Below are 21,062 nucleotides of genomic sequence, written 5' to 3' on the forward strand. Positions count from 1 at the left end.
CGGCACTCGGCAACGGCCGGCGAATGCCAGAAGCGAATCGTTTTTGCAATAGAAAACATTTAGGTTAGGTTAGGTTAGACTTTGATAAACAACGCGCAGAAGCGGATCGCTTTTTAAAAAACAAACAATTATAATTATATAGTAGTAGTTTCTTAAATTATTTTATTTAAGTCGCATTTTTTCTTAAATACATATAAGATATCCACATTTTCCATAGTACTCGTACCTCTTCGTCGTAAATTCTTTGCTATGACTTTCTTCATATTATTGTTATTAAACGAATTATGAAGTTTTTAACTGCGAATAATTTAATTTTCGCCAGCGGCCGCCATCTTATCACATAAACACAGAGCTTGCAGCGCCTCTACCAACGATTAATGTAACTATTTTACGATATAATCAAATAATTTTGGTCATTTCATGAAAAAACCGTGCGTTAATTGGCCATATCGTGAAACGATTTCTTATCATTGATCTGCCCAAACCACATCATGATGTGGCCAAACTAAATTGGCCATTTCACGATATGCGACCATTTCGTGAAATGGCCACTCATATCATGAAATGATCAAATCTACGATATGACCACGACATATATATCTCTGTAGCGAAAACATTTCGCTTGCGCGATTCAGAGCGAGGTGTCGCTACAATAATATTTCTTAGATATTTTTACTCGACCAAAGTCAGGACAAGACTGCTCCGCAACTGCAGAAGACGTCCGTTATTTAAATCATTATCAAAACAACCATCCGTGTGTTGGGACTTGGGAGTGAGCGCACGTGTTATTTGTATTGTTTTTATGACCTGAAATTTAATTATTATTTGATAATTGAATGATTATTAATACTTTTATCCAATTGATTATTTTTAGAATAAATAATAAAGTTCATCAATTGATTTACTTTTAAATTATAATTTTACAGGTAAATTATGAGAGCTTTCATAATTATATTTCTACAACGCACCCATTTTACAATTCAAGTCTAAAATGAAACTAGAGTCGCATTTATTTTTGAACATACTGTAAGTGAAATTGCATAAGTGTGAGTACTGTGAACATGCCAGCTTTCCCTAATTGACCGATACCTAACGACACTTTTACTATAGTTGTAAGCCGTGCGGCGTGAACGTGTTTCTCTGTCTGTTTCTCTCTCTCCCTCATAGAGAGAAGTCAGTTATTTTTGTAACTTCGTTCCATCCGGTCGTCCCTTGACACTCTTAATCTTTTTTTGTTTTCTAAAAAACATCCATATTGCTAATTCTTTAAAAATAACTCTTTAAAAAAATGTACAGAAATGGTCCGGTTACTGGTTTATTGTATGTACTTATAGACTACTCATAATTTATATTCAGGACTATTTACTCATGTAAAAATGACGTGGCAGACAAAAAGATATATAGATATTTACACATAAGATTTTTATTTAAACAAATGCGTGCGTGTGTGTGGCCAAGTGTTATGTCTTTCCGTGTTAGGTTAGGTTAGTTATGTTTTACTTTATTTTCATGCTTCATCATATAATCTGCAAACAAAACACAAAAAAAAAAAATGCAGTTAAGGAGGATAACTCTAACACATATTACTTTTACGAATGCTTTTTGTTGATTATTAATAGTCATTTAAAATTAGGTTATCAGTATGTTTATTTTTTATGTCCTTGAAGCGAAAAATATATTTGGAAGGGTGTCATTTCCTGTATCCTAAAATTATAGAATTACTAGCGGCCCGCCCCGGCTTCGGCCGTGGTATATATGATAAATAAATGTTGGCCGATTCTCAGACTTACCCGATATGCACAGAAAATTTCATGAGGATCGGTCCAGCCGTTTCGGAGGAGTATGGCAACGAAAACTGTGACACGAGAATTTTGTATATTAGATAAAAGTAAAATAACTGACATTAAAAAAAACGACAGAGCCCAATTCTCACCATATCTTTAGTTTAAGTTAGATAATAGGATACTTTGGCACAACCAAACCTAAATATCGAATATACTACACTTTTAGAATTAATATTATCTGTAGTGTATTTTAGCAATATCTATCATTCTAGCCAGAATTTAATATATTTTACCATATTTGAAATGAAACTTCTTTATCGGGGTTGGAAAAAAATTTAGTGTAACATTTTTTCGTTACGCGCCATCTTTTTCTTATCCCTACCACGCGTGATTCGTCGTATTTCTGTAAAGTTGCATATAGTAAATTATTTTTTGAAAAATAAGGTCATAAAGAAGTTGCACTTCCTTCGTGTGTACACTAGTACACGCACACATTTTTTTTTATCTGTAGTATATTTAACCTATATCCATCTTTGCAGGTGTTAGAAGCGCTATCATCCTACGAGCCAGAACTGTTAACATGTGCAGCGCCTCCCGCGGGTGTGACGGACCCCACGGCAAGGACACTGACCCTATTGGCAGATCTATATGATCGGGAATTAGTGGGCGTTATAGGATGGGCCAAACAGATACCCGGCTTCACTGAGTTGACGTTGAATGATCAGGTGAGTACGGTCGAGAATTTTTGATTTCAGTTTGAGGAAGAAGGAAGGAGGAAGAATGGTATGGTACTTGGACAATCTTTTTTGTTGGTAGAAAAAATTTTTTTTTGTTAAACTTGCAGTTATTAGTGTCCAGGGATTTTTTGGAATCTGTTCCTGATTTTAGTTTTTTATGACCTTTTTTATAGTTTTTGATTAATTAAAATTGGACAATACACTCAATCGTTAGAAAAAAGTGTTTTTTGTTAAAGTTGCAGTTATTAGTTAGTGTTTAGGGAATTTTTTAAATTTGTTTCCGTTTTTAGGTGCATATATGTTTTTAATGTTTTATTTTATTAAAACTCACGCGGCATGTCGATGGAACATCTAGCTTACAATATGACTCGTTAGATAACACGTTAGCATGCGTCAAGCTTTCGTAGCAACGTGCTTTACGATATATTATGTAGTTAGATATAAGTTACAGACTATGTAATATTGACATGATTTTAAAAGAGCAACTATGGAGTTTCTTGCCGGTTCTTCTCCATAGATACTGCTTTCCGAATCGGTGGTAAATGTTAAAAATACGTATGTTATGACGATTCGAAAGTGCTACTAAAAGTAGTCTAATTGAATATGAGTTTGAGTTTGAGTTTACAATAATCAAACATATATGTACAGATGCGGCTACTCCAAAGCACATGGGCGGAGATGCTAAGCCTGATGCTGGCGTACCGCTCGCTGGCGGGCGGCGCGCCGCTGCGCCTGCGCTTCGCTGCCGACCTCGCCATAGACGAGGCGCAGGCGAGAGAGCTGGGTGCACATGACCTGTACCTGCAGGTATGGTTATTGACTTTAAATAAATAGATAGTTATACGTTTATAAAGCATTTGAATGCCATAAAACTAAAAATATCAAATTCATATATGGTTGTTGTACCTTTTGATTGTCTTTATTGTCTTGTTTGAACTCAAAATTTAAATTATCTTTTGATTTTTTTAAACTTCCTTCTTTTTTTTAACTACCCTCATTTTAATCTATTTTTTGATGTTTCTATCCGACTGTCGGTATTATGGCGGGTTTTCGAATTTTTGTTTATGTTTTGTTTAGGTTATGTGTAAGTTAAAATGGCAAATTTGTGTTATAGTGTTAAATAAATAGCTATTAGGGATATTATTAGTGTACGGGGTTGTAGGGCCCGTACAGAGTAAATGAAAAAATTAAGTTCAATAATGCCTTTATTGCCTTAATTCTATATGGTTTGGTTAATGGTAATGAGTACGCGCGATTGCTATGGTGATCGAATGCGAACTAATGAAATATGTACTATATGTCGCAATATACAGTATAGTATGACATACTATAGAGTATATAGTCTATACTGTATGTCGCGTGTCCACGCAAAATACTGACAGCGCGCAACGTGGTGTACGAACACCGTACAATTAACAAGCGGTAAAACCTAAACTTAAAAGAAAACGTTTATCAATATTATATTATTGAAGTGAAAACTTCTTTAGCGGCGTTGGGTATAAAATCTTAAACTCGCGTCAGGACACGTGGCCTGATCGAAAAAGCGTAAGACGGACTTTTTTTTTTTGCCCTTATCCATGCGTAAGACGGATACCATTCCAAAATATCAAATATGCTGAACGTTAATAATCAAGTTTTCACGTCTGCCGGCACTCCCGGAGTGCAACCCGTCTTTTTTTTTCTTTTTTTTGTATAAAATGTGTTTAAATCGTTTTAGTCGGGTGACATGTTCAGAAACTTGTGTCACACCAAAACCTCACGAGCGCGATCGCAGGTATAACGAGAGAGAGACGGACCGATCTCCCGTCTCATCTCGAGCGCTGCCACTGCATTATGTTATAACGTAAACATCTCGATCGTAAACTTACTTTACAAACAACCATTATTTTGTCTATAAATGTGTATGTATGTATGTGCGCAGATAGCGGGCGTGTCGCGGCGGCTGGAGCGCGCGGCGGCGCTGCGCGAGGAGTGCTACCTGCTGAAGGCGCTGGCGCTGGCCAACAGCGAGGCGCGCATCGACGAGCACGCGGCGCTGCGCCGCTTCCGCGACACCATCCTCCAAGCGCTCAACGACGCCGTCAGCGCGCTCAGGTATAGAATATCATTATGATTAGGGCCGATTTTTCAATCCATGGCTAAAACTTATCCGCCCAATAAAGTATTACAAGATAATATTAAAATGTCACCCGTAAACTGTCAAAGACGAGCAAAGAATACATTTTTTAAATGGTAGTTTAATACGTCATTCGAGGAATAAGTATTAACCGAGAATTGAAAAATCAGCCCCTATCAGCCTGTATATGGGTGGCTTTGATACATCAAAATATATAAAAATCAGCCAATGTATAAAATACAGTTCCTAAGTCACTAACCCATACTCACCGCGCTCAATCGTCAACAACGCCGTCAGCGCGCTCAGGTAACAACTAAAAACATCCTATGTACGCAAATAAAATAAAAGTACATCCTGCACAGGTCCTTAGTCACTTACACTTGCCGTGCTCATCGACACGGTGTTCGCGCTCAGGTACCACGTCATGTAATTCTTTTGTTTAAGCAAATATGTAACAATAATAGGTACCTACTTTACAGTTCCTAAGTCTCTTACCTACACTCGCCGTGCTCATCGACACGTTCTCTGCACTCAGGTTACACCTAAAACCATTATATATATTGGTGTTTTTAGTCCCTTGTAGCACATACAGGGGACTATTTATTAACATAATAAATTAAAACTACATTCTGTAAAGTCTCTGTCACTTTCACACCAACCAAAAAAATCAACTGTATTTGCAAATAAAATTTTAAATACACACTGTATCATCCTGTATACGAAAAAAATGTGTGCGTGTACTACTGTACACACATAAGAAGTGAAGATGGCGCGTAACGAAAAAATGTTACACTAAATTTTTTTCCAACCCCGATAAAGAAGTTTCACTTCAAAAATATAATAATTATCATATGTCTCAAATACAGGCCGTGCAACGCGAACGGCGCTCTCCAGCAACTCCTACTAGTACTACCAGCGCTGCGGCTGGCGGACGTGGCTGTACGCCGCTTCTGGGCCGCCGTGCACCGGGACCGACGCGCGCCCATGAACAAGCTGTTCGTGGAGATGCTGGAGGCGTGTCTGCGGTAGAGCTGCTAGTGATGTGTGCAGTGTGCTGTGTGGACCGGGTGGAGATAGGACTAGTGAGATGTGGACCGAAGGGGATAGTGAGACGTGGACCGAAGGGGATAGTGAGACGTGGACCGAAGGGAATAGTGAGATGTGGACCGAAGGGGATAATGAGACGTGGACTGGACGGGGATAGGGCGAAAGAGACTTAGTGTGACGTGATCTGGACTGGACGGAGATAAAACTAGTGAAATGTGTGGAACGGGAACAGGGCTAGAGACTTGACGTCAACCGAAAGGGACAGTTAGATACGTTATCTGTGGACCAGACGAAATCAGAGTTACCTGGGGAGTACAACCCGCTGCGGGGATCAGCTCTAGCGAGCAAGATGTGGATTAATATCCAGTGCGATTATCGGCGCTAGAGATATAAAATCACTGATTGATTGATTCAGGCACTAAGTCTGGTAATAAATACACTTTTAACAATCATATTGTGTCAGCGGAAACAAGATGTTGGACTAATTGGATTGTGTTATAAAGGTTGTGTACAAGATTTAAGACTTGCATTTCTACAGCTTGAAAAAAAGTGTGTGAACTATAAAAAAAATATTAGTTTGAGTCTGGGGACGTGTAATCAAGAAGGTCTCGGTCTGTCTGTCTCGGTCCGCGGCTGATGGTGTATAAAATTTTAGACTTTGAAAGTGTATACATAGGTTGGGAGACGGTAAATAATGTTAAGTATTGTTTACGGTTTTGAGTAGTGTATAAGATAATTAACAATGGCTGAAAATGTAAATCAATAAACTAACTGAAGATAATAAAACAACTAATTCGTGAAGTAGTGACACCTTTAAATTATGTAGTTCATTTTTGTATATTTAGTATCTGTAAACTACAGGATATGGATAAAAAAAAAACGCTAGACTATTTCTTTGTTTACATTTTCTGCCAATGTTAAGACACAGAATAAATGTGTGCGTCAGGTCACTGATTTATAACTTTTAACCTTTTTTTTTCAATAATTTAATACTGATGATTTTTGAATCTACAAAATATATTGAATGTTTTGACTTTTCCTTGAAATAAAACGTAAAAGTTATAAAGAAGGATCTAGAAGCTTCTTTCTGTATACATTTGTGTTGTGGAATGCGGAGACGCGATATAGTTAATGAAATATCATTGCATTTATCACATTGGTTTTGTTAAACTTTAAAAACAGTATCTTTTTTATTATTATAGTCCATCTCTTGTGTATTTTTATCAATAATATAAACACTTTTAATCATGCAATTAGTATATTAATTCAAACATCACATTTTATTTTTACGATTTATGAATAAATGGTTGTAGTTATATTATGTATAAAAAAATTGTTTATGTTACGTTTGACGATTAGAGTTTCAACGAAAAACAATGGATTATGTTCGGTGTGGACGTGAATTTATGTTACAGACTTGAGTCTGATAAAATGGCTGTGAAGAAACGATCAAAATTGAAAAAAAAAAAAAAAAAAACTTTTTAGGTTATATTTGGCGGGAAAATAGATATCGCGTCCCCGCGCCGTTAATGTACAAAATGGACGGATTTAGTACAAAACTTGTTACTATTTTTGTATAATATTAAAAATATACGTAGTTTTACTTGCGGTGAGGATATGAGATTAAATGAGGTCGGAGAAAGAATCCAATATGGCTAGTTTTTAATTTTTGTTATCGCTTGCTGAATATTGTTTCGTTAGTTTGTAATTGTCGCGCTTTTTTTCGTTACAAAACAACAATCTAGTTAACATTATATTGTAAGCATTTATTTTTAATTTTCTTTGCATTCTCTCTTCGACCGTGAAGTCAGGAAGAATACAAGTTGTTTTCGGCGCTATTTCTATCAATTTTAAACCGGCATTGAAATCACATAGTGGTTTTCATTTCCCTATCTATATTTCTGATAGATCTCCTGATATTTACATAACGATTGATAGATTTATTTAAAGATGAACTATTTTTACAACTGTTCCACGTGTATGATATATAATATGTCATTGTATTCAGATACTATATTTTTAATGGATTATAAATAAAAAATATCTATTATTCCTACTAATATATGTACATATAAATGTTATGTATTTAAAATAGATATATGGGCAGTGGAACAGTATTATAAACAATAAAATACCTCAGTAATCTGTTACCATACACAAGTGTCATTAAAAATGTAAAAAAATACCGCGAACAGTCAATATAGGATCTGAGTGTCGCTTTATTTTGTAGTTTAAGTATTTTTATGGAACAGTTTTGATGATGACATTTGGTTACGATGATAAAGTTATATACAAATCATTGTTTATAAAGAGGTTGTAAAATTATGATTTTACTTGAAAAAATAAAACCGCTCCAGCATTTGTTAAATGATGGAATCAAAAAGTACAAAAACAATCACTGTATTTTAGAATTACAGTACATAAATTAAGGACGAAGCCATTTGACAGATTTTTGAGCGGTAAAAAAAATATAACCGTAAAAACGTAGTTGGTACGGTGGGTTTATTTCCAGTGAATGTTATATAAAGCGTCCTTTAGTTATTCTTATGTTAAGAATATTTGATATATTTATAGATAGTATGTAAGTAAGTTCTCGCTGGTGCGATACAGGCGGGTGTGATACTTGTACAAAGTGTGCGATGTGCCAGATTAGCTTTTAAGTTTTATCTTTTTCTTTTCAATTTAATCTGTGGTCGTTCGGAATTTGATGGCGTTTTTTCATAAAACGAAACAACGAAGTGCATTGTGTATATTGAATATTCATTCCAAGGATTACAGATTAAATATTTATTAGTAGGTGGACTTTGTGTCTTATTTTTGTAATGAATGAAGTATGTTTGTTTACACAATGTAACTTAAAGGTGTTGTGGAGCTCACGGGCGGCGGTGGTCACTTATTAGTTCTTTGACCCGCTTCCCGTGTACCTCCTAAAATGTTATCAGGTGATATGGGCCTGGAGGAATGTGAAATAAATTATAAAATTATTATATTTTGTGTTTTCTTTACTATGGTGCCAACCGTACATAATTACCTAAATGAACCAAATCTTGCCATGAAAATTGGTGGAAAATTGAAACAATACTATTTTGCACGCAATCATGTTCAAATTAACATAATATGTTTGTTCAATTGTCATCTTCAATGTTCTACCAACGTATATTCTCTTTATTAAAAACTAAATCCAGACTAATTTATTCAAATTAACTTCATTGGAAAATAGGCGTGAATACTTTTCGACAGACATATTCTATGTCTTATATCCTTGTTTATAAATGAAACAAATATGAAAAAATAGCCAATAATCTGGTTATCGTGGGTGAAGTTCGATCTGCTGCTATCTCCTCTACAGATTTCTCCTAAATCAGTGGTTCCGTACAAATAAGCTAGAGCAAGTTGAAAAAAAAAATCAAATCTATTGCTAAATAAAACTAACTTGTTTTTTATATAAGTATAAAAATAATTGTAATTTAGTAATCGTGTTACCTGCGGCTTCACCCGCGTGGTCCAACTAAATACACAGTAACACTGCCGCCAACGCCATCTATCCGAATTTTATAAAATTTGGAGGTATTCAAATGCGCATCCTATTTTATATCTTTCTATGGAAATGTGATGTTCAAAAGGTTCAAAGAGTAAACGGTGATGTTTCATAGAGGTAAGTAGTGGCAGAGGGCGTATAGTCACGATGCACGGGCAGTAACTATTAGTTAACATAAGCTAAAACATCGCGTCGCATTATCGATACCCCTATTATATCTTTTTAATTTCTCGTCCGGGAACTTTTATTTTGCGATACTTACCTACATGATAAGTCATAAGAAGTAACAACATACATATTCATACTATTGACAATGTGTAAAAGGAAAATTTGATATACGTATGTAATTTAATTTAATGGAATAAGAATTAGGGTCAACTCATCTAATTCTGTGACAAAACAGAATATGAAAAAAAAAACAGGTTAAACTTTATAAATTTTATTTTTATTTTTAATAGGAACATTAATCAGTCTTCTGTTCATCATATGAGCAAGTGTAATCCTAACACCATATGAATTAACTCAGCGTAAAATGAGCTTAATCAAACCGCGATGACTTGTCTAATTCTGTGACAATCACTATAATTCGGTGATAGTACTTTTCTAATTCTGTTATAACCGAATTAAGCGAGTATTTATTATTTTTTAACACAAAAGTAACAAAAAAATAAAATTAATAAAAAATATAACATATTGAAAGTAATAATTATGTATTTATTAATCAACGAGAAACTATCAAAAGAGGGGAACAATAAAAAACAATATTGGACATTTGTGTGTAGTGTGTACGGACTCATTTTTGACTGCAGAATACTTTGAATTGCGGATGTCAGGGTTGTTTCATTATATTTTCTATTTTTATTTTTGTCTTCCTCCATGCTGTCTAAAATAATAAAAAAATAACTCACTTAATTATGTGATAAAAAAAATAACGGACTTTTTTAAAATGCTTGAAAGCGATCCTACTTTTTTACCTGAGTAAAAATAAATATTTTCTGACTTAAACTACTAACGTATACGTACTGAAGACAATTATAAATACACGAATTGAAAATAGTAAAAGTTTGCTTGGTTAATTCGGTGACACTGTTTTGAGTTGCAATCTTGAGAATCGTTAACTTTTTGAACCCAGGAAATAAGGTATTATGCAAAAACAAATGAAAAATTACTAAAACCTTTGTCGGTATCAACAAATATATGTTTTTAACAATTAATTGTCAAAGTATCATGAACTTAAACCCACCTTTTCTATTTAAAATTAATTAAATAAGGACAGCATAGTATACGCTACCGGTGAAACGTCAAACATGGCGGGCGCAATGACAAATTCCGTGATTGTTACTATTTCACTCGCACGATCTTAACAAAAATTTGTACACGAAAAGAAGCTTTATTACCCTACCATAGGGTTAATTTTAATGTATTGGATTTTACTCCTATAACGCTGTGTAAGAGTCCAAACGTTGTATCTCCGAATTAATTGAGTCACACAATTAGGTGAGTTTACCCTACCGTACCTTTAATATAATGTAAAAGAAAAAAATGAGAAGATCAATATTTTCTTGTGTATGCTTAGGTAAGGATATATTATATAATTGATTCCAATTACATTGTTAAAATTTTGTTTGATTAAATGATAGCAAATTTAATTTATGTTGAAGTAGCTTTGGTACGATTGAAAGAGTGAAGTAAATAATTTGGTATTAAGCAATAGCACAGATAGTATAACACTATACAAGTATCAATTTATAAAGAACAATGACGCTATTAAAAGAATAGAAAAAATTCGATCACTCAGCGGGACTCAAACTCGCATCCTTTCACGCCAATCCCGGGCGTATGCTTATCCAACTCGGCCAGTAGTGACCGGCCAGAGCGATCGAATTTATTCCATTCTTTCAGTTTTATGTGTATCTCAACCATTGGCGTGAAAGGATGCGGGTTCGAGTCCCACGTCGTGATCGAATTTTTTCTATTATTTATAAATTTGTATTTATAAAGCATGCTATAAAACCAAAAATATCAAATTCAACTATACCAGTAAATAGTAATAGATGAATATGTGTATGATTATATGATAAAATTGTCTATGTGTCACGTCGTAACATATTATTTTTTAGTTGTCTGAAAAGTTGATACCTATTTGTTTTTATTGTAGGATGGTTTATTTGAGGAAAGTGTATAGTCGAAATAAAAAATAAAATTATGACAAATAAATTTATTAATACTATTATACATTAAATTATCACTTAAACAATAGCAAACTGTTCGTAGAGCAATTCTCTGATTTTGTAGTATTCTTCCGACAGTACGCCTTCTAACGCCACACGACCATTCTCCAACTGTAAAAAAAAAAAACTTTAATTATATCTATATTTTAGCATATCCAACATTAAAAGTTACACTGTGTTTTTAGTTTGTCAAAGTCATGTGGTTTTAGTTTTCTGCAAATTATATAATAAATCGTAAGTTACTAGAGTTTTAACTGATTTGTACTATATGGATGCATTATGCATATAAGAAAGTATAAAATAATTATATTGTTGTAAAAACAGGGTACAAACTTTATTTATATTTATTTTGGGTAGATAGAGAATCCATACTAATATTATAAATGCGAAAGTAACTCTGTCTGTCTGTCTGTTACTCAATCACGCCTTAACTACTGAACCAATTTGCATGAAATTTGGTATAGAGATATTTTGATACCCGGGCAAGGACATAGGATAGGTTTTATCCCGGAAATCCCACGGGAACGGGAACTATGCGGGTTTTTCTTTCTTCTGCGCGGGCGATGCCGCGGGTGGAAAGCTAGTATTATATACATAATATAATCCAATCTTAATATATATAAATCTCGTGTCACAATGTTTGTCCTCAATGGACTCCTAAACCACTTAACCGATTATAATAAAATTCGCACACCATGTGCAGTTCGATCCAACTTGAGAGATAGGATAGGTTTTATCCCGGAAATCCCTCGGGAACGGGAACTATGCGGGTTTTTCTTTGAAAACGCGGGCGAAGCCGCGGGCGGAAAGCTAGTATATTATATACTCACCCTCCGTATAGCAACAGTGCCGTTACAACACTCCAACGCGCCCGCATTGAACTCAGCAGCGAGCCCGTGCTTTCCTAGCGCACCTCTCAGTTCTGATAACTTCACAGCGTTCACGAATGTAGCTGCCCGAGCCGTGGATACCGTACTCGCTTCTAGCGATATCATCTCTTCCATTGCTGTGTCCTCTGTTGGAAATAATTTAGTGTTTTGGTCAACAATATTGTGAATACATAATATGAAAAAAATCGATGACGAAGCGGGAATCGAACCCGCGTCTTTCGCCTTACTAGAGCGACACCTGACCTGTCGGTTGAACAAGAAACATAATGTGGAAACAATATCTATTATATTATATTATATATAGCGTTCACGAATGTAGCCGCCCGAGCCGTGGATACCGTACTCGCTTCTAGCGATATCATCTCGTCCATTGCTGTGTCTTCTGTTGGAAATTTATTGTTTTGTACAGGATTGTTAATTAAAATATTATTATACAATAAAAACCATGTAAAAACATTCTGTTTTATTTATTTTATCCTGTCTAAAATTCTAAAAATATGTAATGTATTGTGAAAGCTTTTTGCTTTTTTATCATTAGAATTTTTAGAATCTCCATTGAATTATACATTACATTTATATTTTTCATCATTATTTTAATCAAACCTAATCGTCAATTACGTAAGTACGTAAAACATTTGTTCAACGCTTTGATTTTAATTAACACTTAAAAATTTAAGTTTATTCATACAAAATAATTATTTATTTGCCTCTGAACTCGCATTACTCTACAGTCTACGCTATGAACCTTGCGTAAGTAAAATATCGGCACGTGTTGCGGGGCGCGGTGTTGTGATGCAGCGGCGCCGATGCACAAAATACAGAGCAATTAATAAACAGAAATAAACAGAGGAAATATATTTTTTTTTGGGTTATTTATCAAAATTTATAAGTCGTAGAAAAAATGTTTGTTGTGATTGATATAGTCAAGCTGCCTGCGAGGTGATGCGCAAATTTTTATTTACCCTGTGTAAGTTGATACATAGTAATCTGCACTTCTAAGAAATCACTTTCCGTACGCATTACCATAAAGAAATATTTTTATCATTTTCTCATATTATTATCTCTACCAATCCAGCCCACCACTTTACACGTACAAACACACAAACAAGCACACACACCGCTGTTGGGCTCCCGTTGTCTGGGCTGCGCGACGCTGGCCGACAGCCACGCCAGTTCCGCGTCGCCCGCCGCCCGCCATGTTATACCGCACATCAGACTGTCTGTTAATTTCACCTGAAATATACAAATTATATTAAGAACTAGGTTTCCGCCCGCGCAGTCAAAGAAAAACCCGCATAGTTCCCGTTCCCGAGGCATTTCCGGGATTGAGTCATTTTTCCGGGATAAAAAATAGCCTATGTCCTTTCTCGGGTATCAAAATATCTCCATAACAAATTTTATGAAAATTGGTTCAGTAGTTTAGGCGTGATTGAGTAACAGACAGAGTTATTTTCGCATTTATAATATTAGTATGGACTAGCTGCGCTTCGCGGTTTCACCCGCGTGGCTACACTCCTGTTGGTCTTAGCGTAATGAGATAGCCTTACTTGATAAATGGGCTATTTAACACCGAAAGAATTTTTCAAATCGGACCAGTAGTTCCTGAGACTAGAACAAACTCTTCAGCTTTATGATATTAGTATAGATAAGAGAGCACACGTGTCAGAAGTGAAACATTTTTGGCAAGATTCAAAAATACCAAAATTGTCGCCTTACTACATGATATAACGGTATTGCTATGACGAGACCTTGAAATTTTACTCTCAACGCGCCTAAAGAAGTTTCATTTCAAAGAATGTTCGATTCAAGAACAAAAAAGTAAGAAATCAACTGTACCTGATAGATATGAGACTCAGTGGTTGCGTCGACAATTTCACCTTTGCCGGGTGTAAATATTTTTTCTATTCCTTCGTTCTCACAGTGTTTCCTATAAAACAGACAATTTTTATTACGACATTCCAAAAATAATAAAAATAGTGAAACAGGGTTCGAAATTTAATCATGCTCAATATACTATACACATATATATAAATTTATGCGCCAAAAACGGCGCGTAGCATAGCATACACGACGCGCAGCAAGTAGCAACACATCAACAACTGTAAAGGTGCGTATAAATTACACGCGGAAACCGTGGGAGGCGGGAGCTAATGTTCGACCAAAGTTGACGTTCACTGAAGCTACGGATTTATGCGGTCTCAAAAACCGACAGTTCCATATCGTCCTCGCTGCACGTTCGAACGCACGTAATTTGTACGCAGCATAATTGTGTCACGCGGAAAGCGCCTCTAACCTGAGCGTGCTAAGGGCCACTTTCCCGGAGTGCAGTACATCAGACGAGTGTAATTGTGTCACGCGGAAAGCGCCTCTAACCTGAGCGTGCTAAGGGCCACTTTCCCGGAGTGCAGTACATCATACGAGTGTAATTGTGTCACGCGGAAAGCGCCTCTAACCTGAGCGTGCTAAGGGCCACTTTCCCAGCACGCAGCCCCACAACAGCACGTGGCTTGGCATGTGCGACCACACGCAGTAGCGACCCTATACAACTGTAATGTGTCACGCGGAAAGCGCCTCTAACCTGAGCGTGCTAAGGGCTACTTTCCCAGCACGCAGCCCCACAACAGCACGTGGCTTGGCGTGTGCGACCACACGCAGTAGCGACTCCCCATCACAGCGCCCTTCCAACTCGATGTATTGTATATTCGCTCGTACTGCAACTTGGCGCACCGATGACACGCACTTGCTAGGGATCTCTGTTACTTCCTCTGAAAATTATTATGAAAAAAATAATTACTGAACTGTTATCTAGCCTAAAATTAGAAGGAGGATTCGTATTTTTGCATGTAACATATAATTTCAAAAACTACTATATCGATTTTGAATTATACTAATAAATAATTAATATTAGCAAAATGATTGCTTATTTTTTTTATTTGGGGACAGGTATAAAAATTCACTTAGCCAGTCTAATGTTAAAATATTAATAAAACATACCTTCAGGCTCCGGTTTCTGCGGCGGTGCGGGCGGCACGTCTCGTATCTCCCCCTCTGCATCCACTATTTCCGCCAGTCTGTAATCTTCCGGCTAACAAGAGTATAAAGTACATATTACAGTACATTCTACTTTCTCATGAAAGCTTTCTGTATTAGCTCCATGAATAGTAAGATATTATATTATATTACATTTTTTTCAATTATCATTGGATTGATTAGTTTTAGTATGATAGCGAATATAAGAATACTAGATTTCCGTCCGCGGCTTCGCCCGCGTTTGCAAAGGAAAACCCGTATAGTTCCCGTTCCCGTGGGATTTCCGGGATAAAAATTATCCTATGTGTTAATCCAAGTTACCCTCTATATGTGTGCTAAATTTCATTGTAATCGGTTCAGTAGTTTTTACGTGAAAGAGTAACAAACATCCATACATCCATATATGTATTGAGTAGTTTATCGTGGCCGCTACTTACTTTATTTCATTACCCAAAAGTTTATCCATGTTGGATTTTCAAGAAATACATAAAATCTATCAAATAGAATCCAGATATATTTAAAAAAAGACGTGTGTCACTCGGGGACTGCCGCGTTAAAGCTATTGCATGCTATGCCTTCAAGCCACACCTCCGAACCCGTCGGAGTGGAGAGCGTGAGGTTTTTCGTTACGGAATTTCTGGATTCGGTCCCCGCGCTCAAGGCCCGCGATAGAAGCTATGCAATACCTTAAAACTATCCTATGAGCATATATTAATTATACATTTTGTTTTACTATTTGTTACTTAGTGCTTGTGCATATGTGATGTGTTACTAGAAATAAACTTACCCGTATAACTTCCCCATAATCATCAGCTCTAGACCGTTCCTCATGACAGGGATACATAGCGTGGTGTCGCTTGTTCGTCTTAAAGCACCCGGCCGGACGTTGGTCCGATCGCACCGGAATATCGTGCCGTCCGGTCACCACCCACATCTCTAGTTCACCGTCCGATTCCGAGTCGGTTGAGAGACCGCTTACTTCCTCTCTGGAATTAATTATATTGAGGGTAGATAGAAATCCTATAAGGATATAGGGAAATGGAATTGGTATTTACTCCAATTGGATATTTGATTTAGGGCTGATTTTTTAATCCTTGGTTCATACTTATTCGTCGAAATACTATAAACTACCATTTCAAAAATGTATTCATAGGCCGTATTTGACAGTTTACGCGTGACATTTTAATATCTTAATATATATAAATCTCGTGTCACAATGTTTGTCCTCAATGGACTCCTAAACCACATAACCGATTATAATAAAATTCGCACACCATGTGCATTTCGATCCAACTTGAGAGATAGGATAGTTTAAATTTCAAATCGATTTAGAGAAAGCGGGCGAAGACGCGGGCGGTAAGCTAGTTATCGTATAATACTTTATTGGGCGGATAAGTTTTAACTACGGATTGAAAAATTGGCCCTAAATTACGAAAAGCAGGCAAATGATACAAACTATTTCAGATTGAATAAAACTACCTAGTTTTCGTGACTGAGTATGTAAAGTTAACAAAAAACATAGAAAAAAAAATCATGATGCTTAAATTTAAAAATTTATAATTTACAATTTAGTAAAAGGCAGAATATATATTTTTAAGAATAATGAGATAAGGCAAATATTATGATGAATTATAATACATTTTTAGATAGTACCCCAAGAAATTATTGTTAAGATAATTTTCGACAGTTGAACAAAATATATAAAACTAGTTTACCGCCCGCGGCTTCGCCTGCTTTGTCTAAAACCTAATAAATTATATACTAAAACCTTCCTCTTGAATCACTTTCTATTTAAAAAAAAACCGTATCAAAATCCGTTGCGTAGTTTTAAATATTTAAGCATACAAAGGGACATAGGGACAGAGAAAGCGACTTTGTTTTATACTATGTAGAGATTGTCAAACCAACCTACAAACATATTAAATCAGTTATCCCAAAATTACAAAAAAAAAACGTATACTCTAGCTATAAAGTGATAAACAGTTCTACGTACTTAACAGGATCCTTGACTTTGGTCCGTTGCTGCTGCAAGAATTCTTCAAGCTCAGCGCCCTCTAAACGGATTCTCTTCCGTACAGTTAACTCTATGTTCCTATCACCGCCTCTTTCTATTAGATCACGCGCTAGTGTGCCTGGAGACGTTCTGAAATTTAAAAAAAAAAATTGTATAAAAAATTTTCAAGAAATCATGAGTTTTCTGTTGTCTTCGTTTTGGTGAGGAAAAGTCTAACGAAAAGATTTTTATGTTGATAATACAAAAAGGGAGTTTTTCACTTAATAAATTTGTATTTTCATTTTCGGTTATCTTGTTACCAGAAATCAAGTACAGGCTACCTTTATTTAAACCACAACAAATTGCAATACAATATTTTTATGGTATTATTTGATAATTGCTACTTAAAAAAAAACGACGTGTGGCACTCGGGGACTGCCGCGGTAAAGCTATGCAATAGCTTAACAAAAATAACATCAAATTTAATTTTCTTAAAATCAATTTTTTGATTTACCTTGCAGTTAAAATAATCGAATTCTGAGGATTCGGCGCCCACTGCAGAAACAGATCTCTCGCAAACCCTGTTTCGAGATCTGGGAACGAAGCTAGAACCACTTTTGGTCCCGGCGTCCTAGTGACCTCTATTACCGAGTGACAGAGGTGCAAATGGCGTAACGCGAACGGATTGCTTCTAGCACCTTCGAATGCGCGTGTTAGTTTGTCGCTCATCCATTCTATCTGAAATAAATTGTAATATGAATGTGAATATTCTTATATAAATTTTCTATCAGACTTATGATCATGAACTAAATAATATTATAGAAAAAATACAAAAATAGTCAGAGAACATGATACTTTTTGCAGTCTACACTGTAAAAAAAACATAATTTTTAACAAAAATACTTAATTACTCCTTATTAATTATAATTAATCAGCATATATATTATTCATACATGTTATTGAATCAGAAAATTATACCTATTTCTTTAATACTTTATACCAATTTAAAATAATATAGTAATAAAAAATATTATTACTATATTATTCTATATTTAAAATAATAAACTATTAGCTGTTGCTCACCTGTGACTTAGCAAACTCGACCACATTATAGCTGACGTTCGACAACAGAAGCAGCGAGTACGCTACAAGTCCAGAGTCCTTATTCCTCCACAATTGGTCTAACATGTGTGCAAGTTCTAACACTCTGCCAGCTGTGTCCGTACACACTAGGACAGAACCACCGCCTCTGAGTGTTGTTAAGATTGTTGCTGTGAAAGAGTCGTTATATCAATAATTAGCTTAATATATACCTACCTATATGAGACGGACTTCATAAAATGCTCTGCCAATTAAAAGTAACCGTGGAGTAAATTTAAATAAACATTAATCTTTACTAACTAACTTGCAAGATGATATATAATGGTCTATCTAACACGGAAAGAATTATTCAAATCAGACCAGTAGTTGCTGAGATTAGTGCGTTCAAACAAACAAACAAACTCTTCAGCTTTATAATATTAGTACAGATCTAGACTCATCTATTCAATTTACTATGCTTGTTTAATTTAATTTATTATAAAATTACAGTTTTTAAGCTATTGCATAGCTTCTTTCGCGGGCTTTGAGCGCGGCGACCGAATCTAGAAATTCCGTAACGAAAAAACCTCACGCTCTCCACTTCCGACGGGCACTCCCCGAGTGCCACACGTTTTTTATTTTATAAATGTACATCCATTTATGTAAAATTAATTGTTTAATTTCACTTTATTTGAAAACTATTTCAAGTAAAAATGCTTACTCATAAGCTTCTCATCTCTAAGCCGTCTTCTCTGTTGTACATAATCAGCGTTCATAGCACCCAAGAGCAAGAGAGACGGCCTCATGATTCTCTCTATTTCACAGCCGTTCAAGTGACGCTCCTTCTTGTGGTTGAAATCTGGTGCATAGACTATATCTTCTTCACCCGGTGCAGCTATCCTCCAGATTGTGCCTCCAAGGAGATGTCCAGCTGGTAATGGTGTGATGCGGAGGCCTATACCTTTGCCTGTAATAATGGAGCAGAATATCAAAATTTTTGGATTGGATATAACTTTCATACAACTTGATGAAATTAAAAAAAACACACAAAACTAAACAAAATCAAACAAAAATAATACACAAACAGTGGATGGTACGAATAGGCGGCCTTATCGCTAAGAAGCGATATTTTCCAGGCAACCTTAAGATATAGGAAAAGTTTGAAGAAAAATGAACAATTGGATAGTAGAAGGAGCATAGCGAAACATTATAAAAGGTGCAAATAAAAATGTATGATGTAACTGTTCTAATAACACACAATTTCAGTCTATGAAGATACAATTTTTTTCAATATCCAAGACTTGGTTATGAATTATTGATGAGCTTTTAAGATAGATGTTAATTATTATTTAGTTATAAAAACTTACCTTTAATATCCACACTCTGGTTGTATTTCAACTGTGTTATCCTATCAAAAGCTGTGTCTACATCGTCTAGAGAAAACAGATCAAAGTCAGACACATTTTTATGTGACTGGTACAAGTCATACATGTACATTTGGCCCATTTTGTAGACTGGCAGTGTAGCGTATATGGGACAGTTGAGACCAAGCTGACCCACTGCGTATGGTAACGCTCCGAGATGCAAGGGATCAGAGTGAGATAGCAGCACTGCATCTATACTGTTTACATGCCTGGAAATTAAGAATTATTAATTATTTAAATGTCTTAACAATTTTTTGATCCATCTTTTTTGTTGTTATGGTTAAGCAATTACTGTAAATTATTATAGAAGCTGTATTAATTTTAATTATAAATGACATTGTTCTTCTTGTGATAATTACTTTTGTGTATGAGTTATACGTTAGTGTAAGTATAGTTTAATGAGTCTCCATAACTCCTAAATAAATAATATAGTATTTTTTTATAAGAAATTCTTATTAATAAATGATTTTGCAACAAAAAAACACTGCTAGTTGTTATTGTTATATATAACCTCAAATTACCTCTTCAGTTCCTTTATGAAGTCCATATCAAATTTCTCATCCCATCCACAGTCTAACAGGAACTTATATTCATCAATTTGTAATACATAGCAAGGCGGAGATTCATCACCAACCCCAGAAATACAGTGTAATTTTATAATTGAAGTCATGTTTACAAAATTAGTACTGCAGAAACTATCTAGTTATATATTAAAAATTAATCATAACGTAATATTCACGAATAGAAACTATTTGTTTTGAATTATAAGTGGTCGATTTCAAACTGTTGGTCTAAATTTTAATACAAAAGCAACAAATATAAATGCCGCGATACTGCCCAATACTGCCACAAAAACAAACGGCAAAATTCATTTGTCAAATTCTGACATTTGCCAGTAAACACTGACAGCTTGGGAAATTGACACTTGACAGTCTAATAATTTTTGTGAGATTACGTGCATATAAAGTACTATATTTTCATGGTGCATTTGAAAATTAATTGTATTCGTCTAGCGGCTAGCCTAATCTAATTAACCTTGCTATTCCCAATATACAGTACCCGGTTCACATTAAACAATAAAAATATATTCTTAATTCTGCAGGACCACAGCTGCTTTAATGCCTTACAGATGCATTAGTTTTTTCTTACTAGTAACTGTGAATTTAGAATCATCGCTTATTCCCTTATATCA

General features: G+C 35.3%; 2 protein-coding genes across 6 annotated transcripts in view; one reads left to right on the plus strand and one right to left on the minus strand.

Annotated features, from left to right (window-relative positions):
• LOC123699647 (steroid hormone receptor ERR2-like) overlaps window positions 1-8,671 on the plus strand; it is a 36,673-nt gene extending 28,002 nt beyond the window's left edge. For all 4 annotated transcript variants that reach the window (XM_045646645.1, XM_045646646.1, XM_045646643.1 and 1 more), the window contains 4 exons: window positions 2,324-2,509; window positions 3,170-3,328; window positions 4,443-4,615; window positions 5,504-8,671. In XM_045646645.1, the coding sequence (XP_045502601.1) occupies window positions 2,324-2,509; window positions 3,170-3,328; window positions 4,443-4,615; window positions 5,504-5,666 (681 nt within the window). In that variant the 3' untranslated portion in view covers window positions 5,667-8,671. The remainder of the gene's footprint in view (window positions 1-2,323; window positions 2,510-3,169; window positions 3,329-4,442; window positions 4,616-5,503) is intronic.
• A 2,754-nt stretch (window positions 8,672-11,425) lies between these two features.
• Window positions 11,426-20,705, minus strand: LOC123699815 (probable cleavage and polyadenylation specificity factor subunit 2). Of its 2 annotated transcripts, XM_045646846.1 has the most exons (14): window positions 20,392-20,705; window positions 19,814-20,079; window positions 19,168-19,413; window positions 18,450-18,637; window positions 17,881-18,104; window positions 17,367-17,516; window positions 16,161-16,359; window positions 15,338-15,428; window positions 14,922-15,108; window positions 14,180-14,270; window positions 13,462-13,576; window positions 12,659-12,725; window positions 12,284-12,401; window positions 11,426-11,564 (listed from the first exon to the last, which is right to left on the minus strand). In XM_045646846.1, exons 1-14 carry the CDS (start codon window positions 20,538-20,540, stop codon window positions 11,472-11,474), a joined length of 2,184 nt encoding a protein of 727 aa, XP_045502802.1. In that variant the 5' UTR covers window positions 20,541-20,705; the 3' UTR covers window positions 11,426-11,471. The 2 variants fall into 2 exon arrangements, with proteins under 2 accessions (XP_045502802.1, XP_045502801.1); XM_045646845.1 differs by lacking the exon at window positions 12,659-12,725 and having other exon boundaries at window positions 12,284-12,468.
• Window positions 20,706-21,062: the final 357 nt, after the last annotated feature.

Source organism: Colias croceus, chromosome 18 (genome assembly GCF_905220415.1).
Source record: "Colias croceus chromosome 18, ilColCroc2.1".
Taxonomy (NCBI): domain Eukaryota; kingdom Metazoa; phylum Arthropoda; class Insecta; order Lepidoptera; family Pieridae; genus Colias; species Colias croceus.

Bases quoted from the DNA above. Each gene is read 5' to 3' on its own strand.
- LOC123699815 (XM_045646845.1), bottom strand. From the start codon at position 20,540: ATGACTTCAATTATAAAATTACACTGTATTTCTGGGGTTGGTGATGAA. The intron at 19,414-19,813 runs GTAAGTTTTTAT...CCATTATTACAG, and splicing joins CCAGAGTGTGGATATTAAAG to GCAAAGGTATAGGCCTCCGC. The intron at 15,429-16,160 runs GTAAGTTTATTT...TACTCTTGTTAG, and splicing joins ATTATGGGGAAGTTATACGG to CCGGAAGATTACAGACTGGC.